The 23,436-nt window shown below is 38.5% G+C and overlaps 1 protein-coding gene across 2 annotated transcripts in view; it reads left to right on the top strand.

Annotated features, from left to right (window-relative positions):
* The first annotated feature begins 98 nt into the window (after window positions 1-98).
* map3k3 (mitogen-activated protein kinase kinase kinase 3) overlaps window positions 99-23,436 on the top strand; it is a 32,806-nt gene continuing 9,468 nt past the window's right edge. Inside the window, exons 1-12 of one of the 2 annotated variants that reach the window (XM_033970727.2) lie at window positions 99-1,018; window positions 7,587-7,662; window positions 12,205-12,326; window positions 16,478-16,518; window positions 17,217-17,316; window positions 18,514-18,627; window positions 19,025-19,142; window positions 20,259-20,392; window positions 21,083-21,156; window positions 21,268-21,335; window positions 22,483-22,578; window positions 22,654-22,815. In XM_033970727.2, coding sequence (XP_033826618.1) covers window positions 7,659-7,662; window positions 12,205-12,326; window positions 16,478-16,518; window positions 17,217-17,316; window positions 18,514-18,627; window positions 19,025-19,142; window positions 20,259-20,392; window positions 21,083-21,156; window positions 21,268-21,335; window positions 22,483-22,578; window positions 22,654-22,815 — 1,033 coding nt within the window. In that variant the 5' untranslated portion in view covers window positions 99-1,018; window positions 7,587-7,658. The remainder of the gene's footprint in view (window positions 1,019-7,586; window positions 7,663-12,204; window positions 12,327-16,477; window positions 16,519-17,216; window positions 17,317-18,513; window positions 18,628-19,024; window positions 19,143-20,258; window positions 20,393-21,082; window positions 21,157-21,267; window positions 21,336-22,482; window positions 22,579-22,653; window positions 22,816-23,436) is intronic. The other variant, XM_055223911.1, reaches the window with a different exon arrangement.

The raw sequence follows: 23,436 nt of genomic DNA on the forward strand, positions 1-23,436 counted from the left end.
AACACTCACGTCACAGCTGGGACCGTCCCACAAAAGCATGATGGGACCGTCCCACTAACAACACTGCGCGCGCTCCCGTCCACACTTCCACCGAGTAACAGCGCGCACCCGAGAACTTCACTTTTGTTTTGGACACTTTAGCAGAGAAATACTTTAAGAACAACACAACATGTAAGCGAAGAACTGGACCAGAACACATCTTATGACATCTGTTCTACTCCGAACTACTCCTTTTATCGTTTTTTTTTTGGAAATTAAAAGTTTTTGCCCAATGAAACGAACGACATTTTTCAGTCAGGAAGTTTGACTTTTTCGGAGCATACTTTTCACATTGTTTTGACAGGAGAAAAAGCTCACAAACGGGAGACTAAAGCTACGAGTGTGTTTTATATTTAAATCCGTTTGTCGGTTATAACGGTAGACCAGGACAGCAGCTAAACAAAGTTTTATAGTTGTTTAAGTAGAAATCGAGCGCTCCTATTTTTCAAACGCTTCTACTTTTACTTAACGTTTTTATAAGCCTAATTTAGTAAAAATCACTTTGCAGTCGGCGTTGGATGTGTGTAATTTGATATCGTGGCGTTTTGCTTATTTAGCAGAGGATAATTTACCCAAATATGTCAACAGAACCGAAGAAAATGTGCATAGTTAGCAGGAAGAGAAGCCGTTAAAAATCACGGAAATGTGCGGAGTAGCGGTACAGTTATTAATCTTGATTTGAACTTTTTGTCCCATTTTTATCATGTTTAAGGAGAAGTTTTTGAGTTTTCTCTGGACAAAGATGTTATTTTTTTAGCAGCGACATGTAGCTTCACTGCGGGACTTCTAGCTACACTTTGGACGTGACTTTTAGTGTCTTTTACTCCGAGTTTACGGTAAAGACAGACTCGATGATCGGGGGATTGGACCAGAAGCACGCGCGCGGACCGGTGTGTCTACGCGCGTGAGGCTGCACTGATGGACGTGAGACTGTGCGTGACCTGCGCAGCTACACACGTGACCCACGCCGAGGTGAGAGGTGAGTGATGATAAGTGACAGGTGTGAAGGGCCTTTCTACACTGTGTTGTTTACGTTGGGGTTCAAAGTGTCACATGTCAAACGGTAGTGGATCTGATAACTGCCTCAAGTTAAATCCTCACAGAAAATGTTTGTAAAATTTATATATATATATATATATATATATATATATATATATATATATATATATATATATTATGCTAAAGCCAACAATCACAGAAACTGATTCAGATTCTGTCTGTTTCCAAAATAGACCTAGGTTTTCTATATTATTAAAGGGAAGAGCTTGAGGCTGGGTGGTACTGAAAATCAGTGTTGTTGAGATGTGTAATTACCGTATGATATTCTTACACTCCATCAGATATGTGCCAAAAGGGCTTGGAAACTGAATATTTAACAATATAAACACCTTTAAAGTTGTATTTTTGTTTACGTATTTTGAGCTGAACTTGTGAGGATGACACAGGTCTGATTTACACTGCTGCTGAGTAACACTGCTATGACCAAAGCACTTTCACAGGATCAAAGGGAGATAGAAACAGATGTGTCAGAGTTATAACAGTATACATGCTCTCATCCTCTCAGCCCCTCCTGTAGGAACATAGGAACTATACACTTTAAACAAACCAAGACAGTAAAGGTACATTATGTAACTTCTGTGATAGATGGTCCACCACATGCTTTTCTCCATGGACAAATATTTCTTTGTCTGAAATGTTGGCATTAAACTAAGTAAGTTACAGGTCAACTCTGTGCAAAAAGAGGTGATCCTCAATACCACCATCTAACACATTTATGTTTACTATTATACAGTTATTACAGTAGTGTCTTTTAATGGTGCCACAGTTATAACCGCGTTTGATCCTTACTCTGTTAAAATACGTCTTGTCTACACTAAGCTCTGTGAACACACCTGAAACAAGAAGGAGCCGTGCCAGAGTCCAGATTCCCCAAAAGGAGGCACTGATGCTGGGAAAAACAGGCTCAGACTAAACACATCCGAGCAGACAGTAAAAAGGAGACGGGGGGAGAAAATCCTGGTAAATCCTGCGACTCCTGGAAATGTGATACAAAGAAAACAACAACAATGTAATTACAATCAGACGCCAAAAAGATTTAGCAGTTATGTCGTCATCATCATGTTTACTGTATTCACTTCTCGTTCAGTATATGAAAGCTGGGACAATACTTTTTTTTGGGGGGGGCAAGGATTTATCAAATGTACATTTTCTTTGCATTACTGAGAAAGTTTTTGGCTATATGATAAGGTTTAAGCTGCAAAAGATTGAATGAATAACTTCTATGACTAATTACAGATGCAAGCTAAGCATTAAAGTGTTTCATTGTGCTGTTTATTGTTGGTCATGTTTTTTTTTAACAATATTGTAGATTTAGAATAATTTTGTGGTTTAAAATCTGCTCTGGGGTTGCTGTGTCACTGGCATAATTTAGGTTCAGTATTATCGCTTATCGTCTATATTTACTTAAACAATATATCGCACATCAAAAAATCTAAATTTGTTAGCGTCTAAGAGACAAGGTGAAATGTAATACAAAACAGAAAAAACAAACACAGAGATGTAGTTAGTCAATAGGCCCTCAGTTGTGCAGAGTTGTCCTCATAGGGACCACACATGAAGCTAACAGTGAGAACCTAACACCTCATGAAACTCCCATATTTGTATTTACTTGTCATTCCTTAACGGTATTTGTGTTAATGAATACATGTAGTTTTTACCCAATAGAGTATTTTGTAAAAGGAGCATTTTCTGACAAAATGAAACCACTGTGCGCTGTGTACATCTAATGACAGAGCATTTTATCTCAAACTCAGAAAAGCCTTAAGCAGTGCTTGGATTGGCTGTGCGATGGCAGTTCAACCCTTTTTCACGTTGCTGTCTGAAAATATCTGTTCTGTAGCTGTATGCACCTCATGCTCATAGATATCAATGTGCCAAAGAGTTTGTGAGAGTTAGGAACAAGTTATATTTAAATACACACAGTTCCTCCTTTTGCAGCTTTAAAAGTAGAATCTGTAACACGCGCTGCTATTGGTTTAAAAAAACAGTCAAATAATAACCACAACTGAACTCTTTTTGTGACCAGAACACAAAATGTATACTGCATCATATACAAATAGCTTTTTTTTACATTACAATTTGTATAAAAAATAAAAATGTAGTGATAGTATGTAACTTTATGGAGGTAGAATTTTTTTTTCCATGCATGATTCCATGGAAAAAAGTTAAAACCCTACTTTGGAAAATTCCCATTAGAATTTAGTTTTATGCCATACTGCGAAATATTATAGCCATAGGAACATGATTTCCATGAAAACAAGGAGGAGGAGGCATTAAGACTCAGGTTTGGGGAGATGCAAACCCACCCATAGTAAAGACACATTTTTTCTAGGTTTTCAATGCAATATTCATATCATACTGTACATACTGTAGCTTTAAGTTGTTTACAGAGATACATAGTGTTTATAAAAATGTCCTACTTTACTGTATTACCTTTAAGCCCTGGTTTGAACAGTGTTGGGCAGCAGAAACATGAGCAGCAGAAACATAATGTGTCCACGCTTCACTGCGCACAGACGGACATGCCCGACATTCCTGTGGGCGATTATTACCCAGAAATCAAGAGCTGGCGAGCTGCTGCTGACACCCGGGTTTAGTGGTCTTTATGGGTGACCTTTGACCCCTGACAGTTCAACACAAACTTCAACTTCACCTCTCCAGCCTCCTGCTCAAACACTCCATGTAGTTATCTTTTATTGTGTCAGTGTTTTCCACTGTAGCTTCAGTTCAATACACTGATAAAAGCAGAGTTCATGTGGGGTACCTTCTGAATAACAGATTAACATTACACTGTAAAATTGGGAAGGGCATATTTACGAATAGGCTGCCCATAATTTACCATAATTAAATAAACTGGTTTTTCTGTAGGAACAATAACTGTATTTACTGTATTTTACCACCTACAGCTACAGAGCGTAACTGTGTATACAGTAGATTACCGTTTTTATAATGTAAGTTTACTTCAAGATGCTGTTTCATCATTTTCTTGGTAAATTACTGTATTTTCACCAAGTAATTGCAAAGTTACTGTTCAAATACCGTTTTTAATCAGAATTTGCAAAATCACGCTCCATATAAACTAATAATGCACCAAACCTGATATTTCAAGCCAAAATCCATTTATTAAAAACTAACAACTGTAATTAGTCTTAGGATGGGACTCACACATGAACTCTTTTAGGTCAGTCTGCTACCCTTTTTACTCTGCTCCTCATGACAATGAAGCAGCTTATCTAAAACACACAAGAACAAGACAAGTAATTAGTCAAATAATTTGAATACTTTTATAAACAAGTAAAATATGCATGTAGTAAGTTACTTGACATTCGAAGATCAGACACTTTGGGGGGAAAATCCTAGCTCTGGACTATGTGGAGTGAGCTGTGTCAGGCTGAGGATGACCTAGTAAGAGCAGAAACACAGGGCTTCTGGTTTTGAACAGCTAAAGATTATCTACCCCTGATGTGTTCATTCATCCTAAAAGAGGGAAACACATTTTAAATTTACAAGAAAACTCAGTATTGAAGATAAACTGCAGTAACTATTCATAGTGCACATTTAAAAATAATATTAAAAAAAAATCATAAACATGTTTTTATCATCTCAAAGTCCATCATGGTGTGTGGACCAGTCCCCCGTATTGGCAGACACAGAGCAGAAGCAGCCTTAAACAAGGACACATGTAGTTAGTGTTCCTTTATCACACAGCTATAAAGTGATAAAAGGTAGTGCTAGTTTTTTAAATGCCCTTAAATTAAGCTAAATGAGGGATAGTTCATATTTATTGTGAAAGAACTTTAAATGTGCCCTGCTGCTCTCCTTTCGTCCAAGTGTCAGGCTTATATAGAGTCTCCTCCCCAGCTCGGCAGAGAGAGGAGGAGGTACATATATGTGCTGACCCTAGATGAACAAAATGCCATTAAAATACAGCCCTACAAACCACACAAGTCACTCTACATTAGACAATTGGACATGTGTGTTTCTTCACTGTAGGATACTGGGTTCTCTGGATACGGTTTGCACACTGGAATAAAATGAAAAAGGCTTCAACAACAAAATGACACTAGTCTATTTTAACAAAACCAACAAATGAATATATTGCCTTAACTAAAATATGTATAGTAACTTATCCATAGAAGTTGCTGTCTGTGGTCCAGTGGTGAGGGGGAGCAGGTCTAAAACTCTCCAAAATTCCCCATTTAACTGCTGTGTCCGGTGTAAAAGGCAGGTAGGCTGTCATGTGGGAAATAAAAAGTAGTCTAACAAGTCCAAAAAGTAAAAACAAAAATAAAATAACTATTGCAAAAAAGTCCTAATTCAGAGATGGCTGCTTTGAAATATTTTACTCTGATGGGCGAATTACAGTAGTACAGTTAAAATACAGTTGTCACTTGGTATTATTAATTTTCCCTTTGCAGCTGACAATAATAATCACGGTAATGCAGTTTTTCAACCCCCCACCCCTTTTTCTTCCAGAAACCATTGTATTTTTAAGTATAGTACCATTTACTATAACAACAGTAAAATACTGTTGGAATTTGGCTGTTAAGTTACAGCAAAGTCTTACAGTGTGCAGCAGTTTTATATAGGCCTTGTTGTTTTTTATATGGGCAGTATTTAAAAGGCAAGGTATTGTATGAATAGAGAGTTCATTAATACAGTCATTTTATTAGAACTGATTTCCAAAGATGACTTTTATCCAAAGATCACAGAGATCTGTGGTCTTTACTGTTGAATGATATTAATTAGGAAACACTGTGAGATAAGGTGTTATAACACATATCCCCAGGTGACATAGCAGCATAACAGTACTACCAAACAGTGTGAATAGCTGGCCATATTGACCTGTAAGTAACCTTTTAGTTTATTATTTATTTAAAACTGACCTATTTTCTAAAGGTTTGGCTTTAAATGTGCTGAGTCATAAATCCAGTTTGTGTTCATTAAGTAAAACACAGACCACTGCGTGTTTAAAGTCATTGAAGTGACCTAAACTTTACAGATTGGACTTGTTCTCTCTTGAATAGACTTCAATTCCTCAGTTTATTGGTTCAAATTTGGGGAAACCTTGTCCATTGAAGGAAATGCCTGAGTTTATATTGCTGTTGATACGAACAACAACAATAGAACTTTGGCAGTGGTTATTGTAGCTCGAGCATCCGAAGAGTTTAACCATTGAAGATATTTAACATTACACAAACTAAAACATTCTTCTCGATGTGTAACTGTTGCCAGACTGGATCCAGATCTTTTTTAATTGTCTTTTCTCTAACTCGCATGAACTTGGGTGATTTAAACAGGCTGTCCGAGAGGAGAGCTTATGAAGGTCTAATCTGCTGCCATGAATCAGGCTCGAAAAGAAGGGGTTTTCCTGTAAATGCGATCCAGCCCCTCTGTTTAACGTCACTGTAAATCATTTGAGTTGTAACGCACATTGTAAAATGTTTAGTTGCGTCACCAATAGGGATGTAATGATGCACTAAAAAGTTCAGCTGAAGTATTTGGAGACTTCGGTTTGGCCTACATATTTAAAATTATAAAGCACAATGGTGGAACGTAACATAGTAAAAGTACTAAAATAAAAGTACTAAAATACTGTACTGAAGTAGAAATGTTATGTATCTGTACTTAATTAAGTACATTTTTAAGTGGCTATATTACCTTGAGATCAGGTATTTGTACTTTATTATTGTTTGAGATCTGCTGAAACGGCTGAGGGGTTTACTTTTAACATGTTCATAATTTTAGAAAACAAAAATATACAAATAAAAACAGCTAGAAATTATTCAGTTCACCACTGATTCTCCATTATAAAACATGCCAAGTAAGCTCAACATATTTAGTTTAAATAAAACCCAAGTGTTTTGTTAAAGCTGCATTATGTCACTTTTCTGGTGAAGGATCTGATACTTGCTTGGTTTTGTGAATGTGTATCGCTTCCTCTATTACTATTACTAGTATGGCATTAAACTGTTTTTATTGCTAAAATGCAGATACATGTCCATACTGTGGAACAGTACACAAAAGCGTCTTCATGGAGGCAAGCAGGCGACCTTTCATCAGAAAAGTTACATAGTGTATAATAAATACATAAACGTAGTCTGCACCATGGTCCTTTGTTGTAGGCTGTAGCATGTACAACAACTTTATTTCAGTGGTATGTCAGAAATTTGATGTTTTAATTAAATTCTCCCAAATATTGTATATTAAATGTAATGTATAAAAACATGCATCTACTCACAGTTTGATGCAGCTAAATTAAGAGAAAATCGACAGTATTTAGGATATTATTGTGTGACTTATGTTTTGCTCCATATGTCTTCATAATTCACCTGTGTAATGTATATCGCATGAGCTGTAAATGTTCAAATACAGCTCTATAATATGTGAAATGGCCCTCATAACTATGCTGTCCTCGTCTACTAACTAAACCTCTTTGAACTTTTCAGTCATAAATCAAATGCTTTTCTCCTGTTTTCTTCTCCCAGGCCGCTGGCATCACAGAGACACATTTTTGGAGAGCTGCACGATAGACCACCAAGTCCACAAGCAGCGGCGCCATGAGTAAGTCTTGTACTGTGATGTTAGACACTAGACAGACCGGGCACGTTTCCCTCTCTTCAGCAGATAAAACAAGACATGCTATGAATAACTACGCAGTTAGCAGGGTCTGAGGGTGGTTTTGAGTACAGGGTAGTGATCAACGAAACCAGTAGTTTAGTTTCAGTTAGACTATTGCAATATTGAACTGATATCAATGAGTTTCTAAAAATGTATTTTCTTCTACAAAAGTGTATTGTCTTCTACAAATATATATATATATATATATATATATATATATATATATATATATATATATATATAAAGTAACATAGACTGTATAAAGAAGTAGACTAAGTGAGTGTGACGTCACCCACAGCAGTCGGCTCCAGTCAAATGAAGCTCGTTGAGGCTAGCGGTTATAGGAACCGAGTTCCATATTAGGAATTCCGAATGGGAATATCATAGCAACCAAACCTAATCTGAAGTGAGGCTGTTGAAGGTAATGCCCCTTTCTTGCACCACTTGTTTAGCAGGGAGTGGGCAGTTAGCCACGCTATCAGTGTTGCTAACACTAGTGGGAGTGACCTCAGGAGGAGAACGAAAGGTTAATACAAACACAAATTTACAAAATTTTAAGAGCAGTTACAGAGAGGGGCAACAGTAGAAAGTGAAATGGAATCAGTCGATAGAGCTGAAGGTGCGCTCATGCTCACTTCCTATTTAGAACGTGGGGGCTAGCACAAACCCTGAATATTTAAGCTTAGGAGAGTTCTTCTCTCAAACTGAAAACACTTCCACCTCGTGATGTCATGTGGTAATACAAGAAGTGCTCCACTGTGTTTTTAAACTGCATACACCTTCACTACTATCATTTGGATGATTTCAGACCTGGAAATGCCATCTCGAATCTCTACTTAACTAGTAAGCTAAAATGTAGCTGTTAACTTGAAAACTATTTCATGACACCACCTCCACCTTGTGATGTCATGAAGCATTTTGAGCTTTGGAGATGGAGACCAACTAATAACAAAATATTACTCAAACATGTGTGAATGAAACAAAACACAACTCCAGGTAGGTTTTTGATGAGGTAACAAGATTATAACATAGCTTAAAGCTCGCAAGAGTCCATTTTGTGTAATATAGGACCTTTTAATGCAGATAGTATTTCACTTTTCTGAAAAAAATGTTTTTGTGTATAAATTACATTGGTTAGTTTTGTATTCAGTTTGCAATACATGTGAAATTTAGAAGTCCACTATATAAGTTTTTTGGTGCAGGTTAAAGTTGTAGGTTTATACTTGGAATATGGCACTATGGTTGTATTTATCCACATGAGACCAGTGTAGTGGCAAAGCAGCAGTTAGCCACTACACTGGAATTGGAATTCTTACTGACCATGGTATAAGTGCAGATAAATACATAAATAAACCATGTATAAGTATAAGTATTGACATTTTTGTATGGCAGTTAGTGATGACACCATAATAGTGGTAAATACTATTATAAGATCAAAGTCTAAACTGTAATTGTAATGTTATTTGCAAATTATCTATTATATAAACATATCTGTCACCATCAGTACTACATTGATTAATTGTTCAATATATGACAGATGGAACAATATATTTTGTGGCTCAATATTTATCATGTGTACAATTTCTTTGCAATTGAGATTTTTGCCATTTTTATGTAATGAGGTAAGACTTGAGCTGTGGAGGGTTGAATGAATAACTTCTATGACTAATTATTAGTACATTACTGGGATTATCTTGCGTTATTGTTATTGTGTCAGTGGTATAAAGTTGTTTCAATATTATTGATTATTGCTGTATTTCTCTGTAGCGAAATTTCATGCTTTAAAAATAGTTATTAAATTGATTTGATCAAATTTTAATCAAGATAAGGAATTACATTTAATTATTTTCAAAGTCATTCAATCTTTTCTTTTTGAGAGGTGCACAGCCAACCCTCTGTTATTAGAAGCATGTGGTTTGGAGCAGAATTCAGACTTTTGGGTTGATTTCAATTCTTGTTGTATTAGTGTTTAAGTTTTGCAGTTCATAAGTCAGTCTGCTGTCAAATCCTAAGGCTCCTAGAGGTGTTTAAAATGTGCACTTTGAAATGAATTTTCATTTTAAAACCAAAACTTGAAATTCTGTATTTTTCCAGTATTGGGTATGTGGAAATGTGTCTTGTGATGTCCCTCCAAACTACACAATGGGAATATTTACTCTGAACTTGTAGTGCTCTTTGACAGGACGGTATCAGTGGAGACTTGAGTGATTCAGCAAGTATCTTATTATACCTAACCAAGAAGCCCTATTCTTTCTTATGCAGTTAACTTGTGTAAAACATTTTGCTGGCTGTTTTGTAATCAGTAATTCTTCAACAACCAAAGTATATGCAGAATAATGATATGCAGACACCCTGGATCAACCGCCAAGATCATGTAAATTAATGTGGCAAGGAAAGGCAAGTTTATTTGTGTAGCACAATTCGTACACAAAGTAATTCAATGTTACTACAAGTGCTTTACAGAATAAGAAAAACATTAAAATCACATTACAAATAAAACATAATAAATCATCATAAAATTTACCTTAAAAGAGAAAAGTGCAAAATAAAAATCTTTCAGTCATATGCACAGCTAAACAGAAGCATTTGGAACCTGGATTGTTAAAGTAGAGGCCTGTCTCACATCTTCAGGAAGACTGTTCAAGGTTTTAGCAGCATAAAACCTAAACACTGATTCCCCATGTTTAGTCCTGACTCTGCGCACCAGCAGGAGGCCGGTCCCTCAATCCCTCAGAGTGTGAGATGGTTCATATGGCTCTAACATGTGGGAGATGTACTTGCGGGGCATGGAGAGAGTTGTACACAAGCAGAGCTGCTTTTAAGTGTATTCTCTGAGCCATAGGAAGCCAGTGCAGAGACCTTGGCACTGGACACAAGTGATATTGTTTAAAGATGGTAGTGCATGTTGTACAAATTGATATAAATATATTAAGATTATTATTAATAATCAGAAATGTTGCAGCAGGATTTTTTCCTGATCAGCCAGTCCCTTCTACATTATGTTTGAATTCAGAAACATAGAGGCTGAAAAACCACCACTAATTTATATCATGTGTCTCTCAAATGCAAAACCCAAAAACATCAAAGATATTTTTTCAGAATTAAATAAATAACATATTTTACCTGAGATAAGTACCGGTAACAATTTGATGGTTCAGTTCTTGATTCTGCAGAAATCCACGCTGTTTCATAGTCTCTCTGATTGGTTAATCTACCTGTCAGTCATGCTTTTGGGAGACGGTATGATTCCAGACCCACTCGTTTTTTCAAAGTGTTCGGTTGTGGCTTGTCAGGTTAGCAGTATTTTATACAGCACAAACATGAGATGATCAGCACTGTCAACAGTGGGGGGCACAGTGGCACAGTAGGCAACAGTAGCTCAACCAGTAGAGTTTTTGTCCAATTATCCAAAGGTTGACAGTTCAAATACTGCTCTCGACATAAAAATCGTTGGTTAAGTGATCAGATCCACTGACCCACAGGTTAGGTCAGTAGTAGTAATCGTTTTCTGCCATCTGCAGCCATATTGGTTCTAGTTGCTAAACAAATGTGAAGTTCAAAAGAAACATGTGTTAACTGCCCAAATGATCCATATTAAATAATTTTAGGTAATTTTTGTGTTCTTTGATTAACATCACTGTGTTCTTTGATTAACATTAACTTCTCTTCCAGTTATAAATTGGAGACAGGACATGAAAAATCCAATTTGATGTATTCACTATGGCACCTCACTGCCCCAAAAGCGTTGCTAACTGCCCTGCATTGGTTGGTTAGACATGAGCTAGCAAAGAAATGAAAAGGGATTACATTTTTTTTTATGTTCCCCTTTATGTTTGGTTTCACTTTGGGCTCAGTGTGTGAATGTGTGTGTGAATGGGTGCGTGGTTCCTTGATGTAAAGAGCTGTAAGTGCCTTGAAGGTGGAAAAGCGCTGTATAAAATTGTTACTGTTTACTGCACATAGGCTCTGACTTCAATCATGGTTCAATTCTAATATACAGTGACATTTTCTGGACCAGATACACTTGAATATTAATTTTTTGTGAACCTTTGTATTGGTCCACATATTTTGTCAGTAATATGTAAATTTAAATTTTTTGTAAGTACAATTTAAATCTGAAGCAATAAAAACAGGTGGGATATATATTTTAAAAAATGAATAATATCGCAATTGTTGTTCTGGAGATATGCAAAATTTGAATATCGATTTTAACCAAAACAACAACTGCATATGGATCATTATCCAATATATCTCCCTCTATGGTCTCTTATTTTCACGTAACACAGTACTTCCTATTATGGTGAAGTGTGTATAGGTTTGTGGCCTCTCTTGTTTATTTTTCCATTTGACCATTAAAGGCACTGATAGTTTTGACTGTCCTCTCAGTTCCTTTTTTCTCAAATAAATACAGTTGTAATTCTCTGTCATGTTTTCAGTCGAACAATAACAACAACATGCTGCTCACGTCCAGTTTTGTTTCTGCAGATGAGAGGCAGGCGCTTCACTCCATCATGAAGGACCTAGTGGCTCTACAAATGACTCGCCGACAGCCCATTTTGTCCTATGATGTTGGAAAACCAAAGCCCTCTGCTCCGGTCAACAGACAGGTGAGAGGCTAGCACATGAACTTAGCTGAAATGTATATATATTAAACGCAACTGAATCGTCATTGCAGTTTGAATGGATGCGATTAGCACTTATCAAAGGCTACAATTTTTGACCTACCACAGTTTCTTCCACAAAAGCATAGTTTGTAGAGTATTTGCCACTGATCTGAAGATTGGCATTTCGATTCTTGCTCTCGACATAAACATCATTAGATCGGTCCAATCTACTGACTCACAGGTTAGCGGTGTGATTCCAGCTCCCACAGATGAATGCTGTTGTTGTGTCCTTGGACAGGACTCTTAACCCCCCTTGCCCCCAGTGTCTGTGTACATTGGTGTATGAATGGGTGGGTGGTTCCTTGATGTTTTAGTGCCTTGAAGGTGGAAAAGCGCTATATAAAAATGTGACCATTTACCATTTACCAAGGTCTTGTAATAGTTTTCTGCCATCTGCCGCCATATTGGTTCTAGTTGCTAAACAAATATAAAGTCCAAAAGAAACATGCATTAACTTCCCAAATGATCCGTATTAAATCATTTTAGGTTATTTTAGTGTTCTTTGATTAACATCAGTCTGTTCCAGTTATAAATCGGAGACAGGACATGAAAAATCCAAGCTATATATATTCAGTATGGCGCCTCACTGTCCCAAAAGCGTTGCTAAACTGCTCCTGCATTAGTTGGTTAGACATTAGCTAGCAAAGAAACGATAAGGGATTACATTTTTATTATGTTCCCCCTTTATGTTTGGGTTCACGTCGGCCTCAGTGTGTGATCTGGAAAGCTTCAAACTTGCGTATAGATTTAGAAAATAAATAAGGCCTAATGGTTTAACCTATGAATATATCCAGGGAGCTCTTAAACACAGGGGCAGTGTTTTTCTTGGTCCATCAGCTGAGTTTCTGACTGTAGACCACCACCACAGAAGTATGTAATTGTGTAGGGACTTTCATGCTGCTAATGCCGCTTCCTTGAGCCCACACATTTGACTGGGACATGCCAAAGAGGACATGAGTTACACACAGCAGTCGACCGCAAATATCTTTCTGTTACTGCATAATATTAAATGTGTTACACAGATATAGTGAACTTCTAGTGATATTTTAGCTCCTGGAGAAAAGTGAGAGACCACCCACCTCTGTGTTTTACTAATGCCACAAAGGTGCAATTGTGAAAGAGTTCTGAGGTAATATTTGCTGTAGTACAACTGGCTTTTGAGAGTTTAGTAAATGATGCTAAAAGTTTTGATTGGTGACTACATTTACACTGTGGGGCCATATTACACTGCTTTCTGATAAATGTTATGTTGTTTTCTCAACACAAACATATAAAGTTGTGTTTTGTTTTATTCACATATATTTAACACTCAAACCTAAACTAAAGATCACATATGATAATGAGTCCTCTTATATTAGAGCAATACATTTTTTTTTTTTTGCTTTCGTTTCCTTTCTTGTAGTTATTTTTGTGAATTTTTTGTAAAATTCATTGGTGATGATTTTTGTGATTAGTCGACTAGTTAATTATTTCTGTTTTTAATACATGTTTAAATAAAGGTTGAAATGTGGTGACTGGAGGATTCTAAATATGAAATTGTTCGGATAATGTATTATTGATGAAAATTTGAAATTATTTATTCTTTTTTGACATTTTGATTTAATAATGATACTGTCTTTGTTAGCAAACAACGAAGTTAAATCTGTCAACTTAAATCTGTTAAAATCTTGTAGAAGTGAAGACGTTTTGCTGCTCATCCAAGCCGCTTCTTCAGTTCTGGTCAGAATGCCGGAGGCCACTGCCTTTAAATCTATCTGAGGGGAGGGGCTAACTACACTGAAACTGTAAACAGCTATTGTCTCCAGTTTCAGCTGAAACTACCCTATTCAGCCCTGAATGACCCTGCTATTGTTCTCATTGTTCTGGGTCTGAGGATGAAGTTGTAGATGGAGGAGAGATTATGTCTCAGGCCCCCATTTCTGTTTAAGGAAGGATTCTCTTTCCTAACAAAAATAGCTTCTTTAACTCCTCTCTCAAACCATTTCTTTTCTCTGGCTAAGATCTGAACTTCACTATCTTCAAAGGAGTGGTTAGTGGCTTTAAGATGGAGATGCACGGCGGACTGGGGTCCAGAGGAACTCTCCCGCCAGTGTTGGTACATCCTCTTATGGAGCAGCTGTTTAGTTTCTCCAATGTAACGCTCACTGCACTCTTCACTACACTGAATGGAGTAGACTACATTACTTTGTTTATGGCTCGAGGTTTTGTCCTTAGGGTGAACCAATTTTTGCTAAGTAGTTAGCCCCTCCCCTCAGATAGATTTAAAGGCAGTGGCCACCAGCATTCTGACCAGAATTGAAGAAGTGGCTTGGATGAGCAGCGAAACGTCCTCACTCCTACAAGATTTGTCCAGTTGACAGATTTAACTTCGTTGTTTGCTATGGTTCAGACCTGGACGACTGAGGGTCCACACAGATACTGTCTTTGTAATAAAAAAGGTATTTTTGTTTGTGTTTTAGAGTTTGTATCATCCAGATAATGATTACGATGATCAAAACAGTTGATTAATTTTTGCAGCCCCTCGAGGTCTTTTTGTAATGTTGTTCTCAATAACTTGAAATGTTATCCATCCATCCATCCATTTTCTTCCGCTTATCCGGAGCCGGGTTGCGGGGGCAGCAGTCTAAGCAGGGACTCCCAAACTTCCCTCACCCCAGACATGTCCTCCAGCTCCTCCGGTGGGACCCCAAGGCGTTCCCAGGCCAGCCGAGAGACATAGTCCCTCCAGCGTGTCCTGGGTCTTCCCCGGGGCCTCCTTCCGGTGGGACATGCCCAGAACACCTCCCTAGGGAGGCGTCCAGGAGGCATCCTGAGCAGATGCCCGAGCCACCTCAACTGGTTCCTCTCAACGTGTAGGAGCAGCGGCTCTACTCCGAGCTCCTCCCGTGTGACCGAGCTCCTCACCCTATCCCTAAGGGTGCGCCCAGCCACTCTGTGGAGGAAACCCATTTCGGCCGCTTGTATCCGCGACCTTGTCCTTTCGGTCATTACCCAGAGCTCATGACCATAGGTGAGGGTAGGAACGTAGATTGACCGGCAAATCGAGAGCTTCGCCTTTGGGCTCAGCTCCTTCTTCACCACAACGGACCGATACAGCGACCGCATCACTGCAGACGCTGCACCGATCCGCCTGTCAATCTCATGCTCCATCCTTCCCTCACTCGTGAACAAGATCCCGAGATACTTGAACTCCTTCACTTGGGGCAGAGACTCACCACCCACTCAGAGAGGGCAAACCACCTTTTTCCGGTCGAGAACCATGGCCTTGGATTTGGAGGAGCTGATTCTCATCTCAGCCACTTCACACTCGCAAACCGCCCCAGTGCCTGCTGCAGGTCCTGGCTCGAGGAAGCCATCAGGACAACATCATCCGCAAACAGCAGAGATGAAATCCTGTGGTTCCCAAACCAGACCCCCTCCGGCCCCTGGCTGCACCTAGAAATTCTGTCCATAAATATAATGAACAGAACCGGTGACAAAGGGCAGCCCTGGCGGAGTCCAACATGCACCGGGAACAGGTCTGACTTACTGCCAGCAATGTGAACACAGCTCCTGCTCCGGTCATACAGGGACCGGACAGCCCTTAGCAAAGGGCCCCGGACCCCATACTCCCGGAGCACCCCCCAAAGGACACCACGAGGGACACGGTGGAATACCTTCTCCAAATCCATAAAAAACATGTGGACTGGTTGGGCATACTCCCTGAACCCTCGAGGACCCGATGGAGAGTGTAAAGCTGGTCCAGTGTTCCACGACTGGGGCGAAAACCACACTGAAATGTTGAAAATCAAGGCAAGCTACGTCGCCCGGACCGGCGTTACCGGGACCCCACCCTGGAGCCAGGCCTGGGAATGAAATGTTATTATTTGTAATTTGGGGGTACTTAGTTTTAACTAGTTTGACAATTTTGATTTAGAATTTGACTTCCTGTTTGGACATGCGTAGCAGATATGAGCCCAAATATATAATAATGACCTAATAATAACACATTATGAACTAAAATAATAGTAAATTCAGTAAAGATTTGAAATGCTTCTTTTAAATCAAATGCATTTACCCTATGACCTCTGATGCACTTTCTGTTCCTCCTACAGGATGATGTGAGGATAAAGTTTGAATTTTCCGGCGAGAGGAGGTACGTGGCTGTTTTCACTCTTTGCTAATGGAACCCCAAAAAGGTCAGAGGTTGTGTAAATGTCCTTTCAGCAGGCACACTCTTCTTGTTAAATGGTTAGTCAGATCAGTCACAAAGACCTTGTGCGTTTGATTCAGAGTCAGACTGGTATGTGAGCTGAAACTGGGAAAAGGAAAAGACTGTGGTTACGCTGTGGCTGCCAGCTCCAACCTCAAATATGCAAGGTGTATTTAGAGGAATACGGCTACACACTAGGGCCTGTGTGTTGTCTAGGCCTGTCACAATAATTAATATGAGTGTTCAGTATTTGAGAAATGGAACTATATTTTTTGGGGGGTGTAATATTTATTGTGGGTAAATTTTCTCTGCCTGGAAAGATTTTTGTTATTGTTTGTAGTACGTTTAATACTCAACAATTATGGATTATTATGGTTGGATAAAACTTATCACTGATGAAAATCCAAACTAGTTTAATGTTTATTATTTTAATATTCTGCCACCTTTGTTATAAAAATATCTTTTCATGTGTGTTTTAGAGTGTCTATAGTCCAGATAACAAGATTTTTTTTGGGTTAATGTGTCTTTGTTATAAAGCAGTTTCAGTATTATTGTTTAGGGTGATTTTTTTTTTCTGTAGGAATCTGTCTGATGGGTTTCTTTTTTTCCTTTATTGTTTTTTTTTTTTTTTTGGGGTGAAGAATCCTCATGTTTGGGCGGCCAGTGCAGTTTGAGGAAGTCCTGCAGAAAGTCAAGAGCGTGTTTGGTCAGCAACTGGATCTACATTATATGAACAATGAGGTAAAAAACATCTTCTCTTCATGTTTCTTCAAAGTTTTGTGGAAATCTGCTTGGTCAGACAAACAAGGGACTGATTGTAAGTGAGATTCAGTCATTTCTAATTGTCACTTGGGTCTTATTACTCAAGTGCTGTAGACCACTTTTTTTTACTTTTGTGTCCGTAAATCAAGATATGAACATCATTAACAGAGGGGCATTACCTTCATCAGTCTCGCTCTGGATTGGCTCTTTGGTTACTAAGATACTCGTGGTCGGAATTCCAAATATGGAACTTGGCTTCAAATTCGCCCTTGTAACTGATAGCCTTGACAAGCTTCATTTGTCTGGATGCTATGGGTGACGTCACACTCACTTAATCCACTTCTTTATACAGTCTATGATTTAGAAAGAGAGATAACTGTGTCTTAATGCAAACGCTAATGCTAATTTTTAAGCAGAATAAATATTAAAACAATGCCATAAACTGAAGTATTCTACTTTAAAAAAATATTGGGCTCAATATAATACAATACTATACAATATTAACATACCTTATACATAGATATTGAATCATCAGAATCAGAAGACTTTTATTGCCATAGTCTGTGAACATAGTTCACAAACTAGGAACTTGCTTCGGTGAAAAAATGCAACATAAACAACAACAAAAATACTTAAAGGGAGAAGATATATACAACAGCAGCATCAGAACAACAGTGCAAACATGGCTTATTAAAGTGACCGGTATTATAAAGTGTCCAGTTTAGTGCAGATATTATAAAGTGTTCATGAGACAAACAGCAGAGGGGAAGAAACTGTTCTTATGGCGAGAGGTTCTGGTCCCAATGGACCGTAGCCTCCTGCCAGAGGGAAGTGGCTCAAATAGTCCATGTCCAGGGTGAGAAGTGTCAGCTGCTATACGGCCTGCTCGCCCCCGAGTCCTGGAGACGTACAGGTCCTGTATAGATGGAAGGCTGCAGCCAATCACCTTCTCAGCAGAGCGCACAATGCGCTGCAGTCTCTGTCTGTCCCTGGCAGTGGCCCCAGCGAACCACACAGTGATGGAGGAGGTGAGGATGGACTTCATGATGGAAGTGTAAAACTGCACCATCATCTGGACTGGCAGCTTGAGTTTCCTCAGCTGCTGCAGGATCATACCTTAATAATGCAAATATTCTCAATTTATAGTTGCATAATTGATATATTCTGTGTCCCTAGTTGTCAATCCCTCTCAAAAGTCAAGATGACCTGGACAAAGCCATAGACCTGCTGGACCGGAGCTCCAACATGAAAAGCATTCGGATTCTGCTGCTGACACCAGAACACTCCAATGTAAGAAACAAATCATTAGCAACTGAAAACTCTTGTGTTGGCTGTGTAACTGCAATAGAACAATAGCGGGTCGCACTTTTTGTTATTCCCACAAAAAAGTGGAGCTACAGAAATAATCTGTTGTAATGTTTAAGCAGGAAGTTTCTTCACAACATTGAGCAAGTTGAAAAAAGTAGTTCCTCATTCTCTTTTATTTCAGCACAGACATAGCTGGTTAGATTCTCCTCTTTGAACTAACCTAATGTTTTGAATGAACCTAAAATTAACTAAGCATAATTTTTATTCAGCCCATATAATATATACTATCACCATTTACACTGATAGATCTACTATATGATCTGAAAAGGGAACATATTGGCAATTTAAACAGTTGAATAACCAGACTTTTTCTCTTCAGACTGTGTCCTGCTCACACCCAGTGCCCTGTAAACAGGTGAGGATCAGTACCTCACAGTCAACTGGAGACAGCACCGCATACCAGCCTCCAGAGTCCAGGGGGCGCCAGCATTCAACCGGTACTTTCATTACCCAACACAAAACATGCACAATAGATCAAATCCTGCACCTAAGTTAATCCTGAGCAAGGCTAGCTCAAGATCTGAAGATGAGCGCTCTATAGTCTACTGATGAAAATTAAGTCTTTGCTGCTGGTAGAGAAATGTGAGACTCCAATTTGCGTGACACGGGAGTTGAGTTGAAAATGCTGTGCAGTCCCTCACAAAGTAGGACATCTGGTCACCTTAGTTACCTTGCAACACCTGCACTAGAGCTGTACTACATGACTATGTTGAGACATATCACATAAACAGACTATGTTTTTGCATCATATTAATACCATATAAACAGAGCAATTAGTTAAAATATATTTACTAGCAAGCCCTAAAGCAGACAAATAAAAAGGCTACATTGGGACTAAAGATTATGATTTAAACCTGACCTTTACTCACATTTTTTGGTATCCTTAGAGGCAAAATTGGCAAATACCTTAGTCATCATTGCCATTACGACATTGCTGTGTTTAATTTCTTGCTTATAGGATATTGCGTAAGGTGATTTTGTGACAACAATAATTCTTGTATATTGTCCCACCCTCCCCTTCTGTTATAGTATTTTAGTAACAAAGTTCGTTCCCTCTCTGTCACCTCTCCTCAGCTCTCTGTTACTTGTTCCTAGCTTCCTCTTCGAGCAATGGGTCCTCTTCCTTTTCCTGTTCACCATTACTAGAAGATGGCTACTGGACAATAGCCAATCAGATTACACAGTGCTATTAGAGTGGCCTGGTTTACACTATTTCCCCGAAGCCAAATTAACATGGTTGCAGAGGGTTTAACCCTTACAGCACAAGATTTGAGTTAGTTCAGGTCAAAACACCTCCGCTACACCTCGCTTCCCTTCAATTTCCACATGCTATAGCTACACACACGCGCACGTACGCGCGCCCCCCCCCCCCCCCCCACACACACACACACACACAAAAGTTTTTAATTGGTTTAGAACGTCACTGTAAGCATGAATATTTTCTATCTTTTTCTAGCAATAAAAACACAGAAAAGTTACATAGTGGACCTTTAGCATATTAAAGCCAATTATACTATAAATAATAATAATAATGTCTTTTTTTCTAATGCCAGGGTCCCAGAACACAGGCCGCAGTTCTCCTCCTCCGGGCTACGTTCCTGAGCGTCAGCAGAGGATTGCTCGTCAGGGCTCCTACACCTCCATCAACAGTGAGGGAGAGTTCATCCCAGAGACCAGCGACCAGTGTGTGAGTGTCCTATGCAAAAATACTACACTGGTCTCATGTGGATAAATACAGCCATAGTGCCATATTCCAAGTATAAACCTACAACTTCAACCAGAAAACTTACATAGTGGACTTTTAAATTTCACATGTATTGAAAACTGAATACCAAACTAACCAATGTAATTTATACACAAAAACAGTTTTTGAGAAAAGTGAAATACTATCTGCATTAAAGGTCCTATATTACACAAAACTGACTCTTGTGAACTTTTAGCCATGTTATAATGCCATTACCTCAACAGAAACATGGAGTTTAAAAACACAGTGGAGCACTTCCTTTATTACCACATGACATCACAAAGTGGTGGAGTGTTTTCAGTTTGAGAGAAGAACTCAGCCTAAATATGTAGAGTGTGTGTGTTAAATGTGTGAATGAAACAAAACACAACTCCTCGTGTGTTTGTGATGAGGAAGCAGTATTATAACAGACCTAAAAATAGCATAATATAGGCCCTTTAAATTATAAATAAATAAATCATTATTTCAAGTATTTTAAAGTTAGGTATCACAGCTTTAATACATTAATAAAAATGTGTTGCACTACATTTACATTTCTACTGTACAGTCAGATAGAATGTATTTATTTTAAGTAAGACTTGTCAACACACATCTGTATCTTTAGATTAGAGTAATCCTCCCCATGTTCCACAGGTGATGGATCCTTGGAGCAGTGCCGAAAACTCCGTCTCTGGAAGTTGTCAGTCTTTGGACAGCAATTCAGACAGGTCAGCAACCAAGGCCAAAAACAAATACAAATTCTGCTTATTTTAGGTCTCCTTAAATTTCTGCAGAAATGAAGTCAGTGGGTGAAATAAATGTTTGTGTTTTTTGGTTAGTCCATCACTGAGGAAGTCCAGGATGCACCGGGCCAAGAGCTATCCCGACAACAGACTGGAATGCTCAGGTGGGAAAGGCACAACCTCTAACATTTAGTTGTTTTTGGACTGTTGCTGATTTCAAGACATTATAGTATGTGATGTCATGATTTTTTTTTTTTACAGAAATAACAGAAATTCTGTAAATGTTGAACCATATTATAATTTTTTGTCAGGACTTGGTCACACATATACCATATTAATCATGATACTAAAAACCTTTTAACTGACAACAATTATGATAAGATGTTAACCATTTTGGATAGGCACAATACTTACAGAGATATCAACCATAGACTAGGACATAACATTTGCATTTTGATTTGATTCTACCAGCTGAATTTTATAATGGGAACAGATGTTTTGACTTCACATAAGTCAGGCCTATGGAAACATATTACATATACACATGAAGCCTGTATATCCATGGGTTTCAGAATGATGAGAAATTAAGATTGTCATAGTAGTTAACAATAGAAAATTGTGTAAATAGTTATTTTTACATTAAATCTTCTGAGCTTGTGATTGTGTGAGATTTGGGTCTGATATTTGGTCTGATCATAGAAATATTTAACAGTTTGGAGAGCTTTTGCCACAGCCCTTTTTGTTGACTAATCAATGCACAGGGAATGGCTTTATTCAACCAAGAACTTGACTGCAGCACTATTTAAAGTCCTGTATTATGCAGAATTGACTCTTTAAGCTTCAAGCCATGTTAAAATGTTGTTACCAAAAACACACCTGGAGTTCTGTTTTGTTTCATTCACACATGTTTGAGTAACCCTTATTATTGGTCTGCCTACATGTCCAAAGCTCAAAATGTTCCGTTCCACTTTGTGTTGTCATGAAGCGGTACTTTCCACGGTAACAGCTACATCTTACCTTTTCTTCAGTAAAGATGGGAAAGTTATGAAATTATCCAAAATATTCTAATGGAGGTGTATGGAGTTTAAAAACATGGTCAAGCACTTCCTGTATTAACACATGACATCACAAGGCAGAACACAGTGTTTTCTGTTTGAGAACAAGAACTCAGCCTCAATATGCAGCGTTTGTTTGTGAATGAAACAAAACACAACTCTGGTTATGTTTTTCATGAGATACAACATTATGACATGGATCACAAAATAACATAATATGGGCCCTTTTAACTTTTGATATCTTTCCATGTGCAAGACCGGGAGAATCACATGTATGACAGGATTGTGGGTAAAGGAGGCACATATCCGCGGAGGTACCATGTTTCTGTTCATCATAAAGACCACAGTGAAGGTACAAACTGGTCACTATTTAATGTAAGTCTCTGTCATTCAAACCTTAATCCCTGTTTTCTGTGCTTTGCGCCAGGTCGGCGAACATTTCCTCGAATACGGCGTCCACAGGGAAACCTCTTCACCCTTGTCCCGTCGCGGAGGTCGCTCAACGGGAGTGAGGAGAGCTTAGGGAGCTGGCAGCTAGTGGACGCTCAGGGAAGGCTCCGCCCACAAGAACGCACTGTCAACCATAAATGTCAGTATCTACTCAGCTGCTTTTTTCTTTAATATATATTTTTAAATATTAAATATATTATAAAGCAAAAGGCTAATTATTTGTTTTACTATAACAAGGTTGGTTTAAAAATCAGGCTTAAAGGTTATCTAATTGAAGGGCAATTGACAAACCTGACAATCTCATTAAAGCCTCACCACAGAGTTGCCAGATAAGTGGTTTTCCTGCAGAATTGGGTGGCTTTTAACACCTACTGCTGGTGAAAAATATTGGGTTGGCTAGAGCTATCTTCCATGTAAAATGTGTTGATTTTAGAGTAATTCCAATGATAGTCTTGCATTTTTGTAACAAATCTTCATATCCAAAGCCATCAGTGCTGTGTGGAACTTCTATTTGAGTGAGAGAGAGGGGAGAGGGTGGGTCTGTGTCACTGGAGGAGCGCTAGTTTTATAAATACAGTGGAAAATACAGCCGTGCCGTACGTTCCGTGGGTTTTGGCTGTTTTTTTTTTTTTTTTTTTTCATACGCTTTTGTGTGAGTTGGGTCTCTGAATCCTGGCAACCCTGCCCCACCATGTAACCACGTAATGTTTTTGCCAAAAAATAGGCTAAAATAAAAGCATGTGTTTTTTTGTATGATTTT

This window comes from Periophthalmus magnuspinnatus, chromosome 8 (genome assembly GCF_009829125.3).
Source record: "Periophthalmus magnuspinnatus isolate fPerMag1 chromosome 8, fPerMag1.2.pri, whole genome shotgun sequence".
Taxonomy (NCBI): domain Eukaryota; kingdom Metazoa; phylum Chordata; class Actinopteri; order Gobiiformes; family Gobiidae; genus Periophthalmus; species Periophthalmus magnuspinnatus.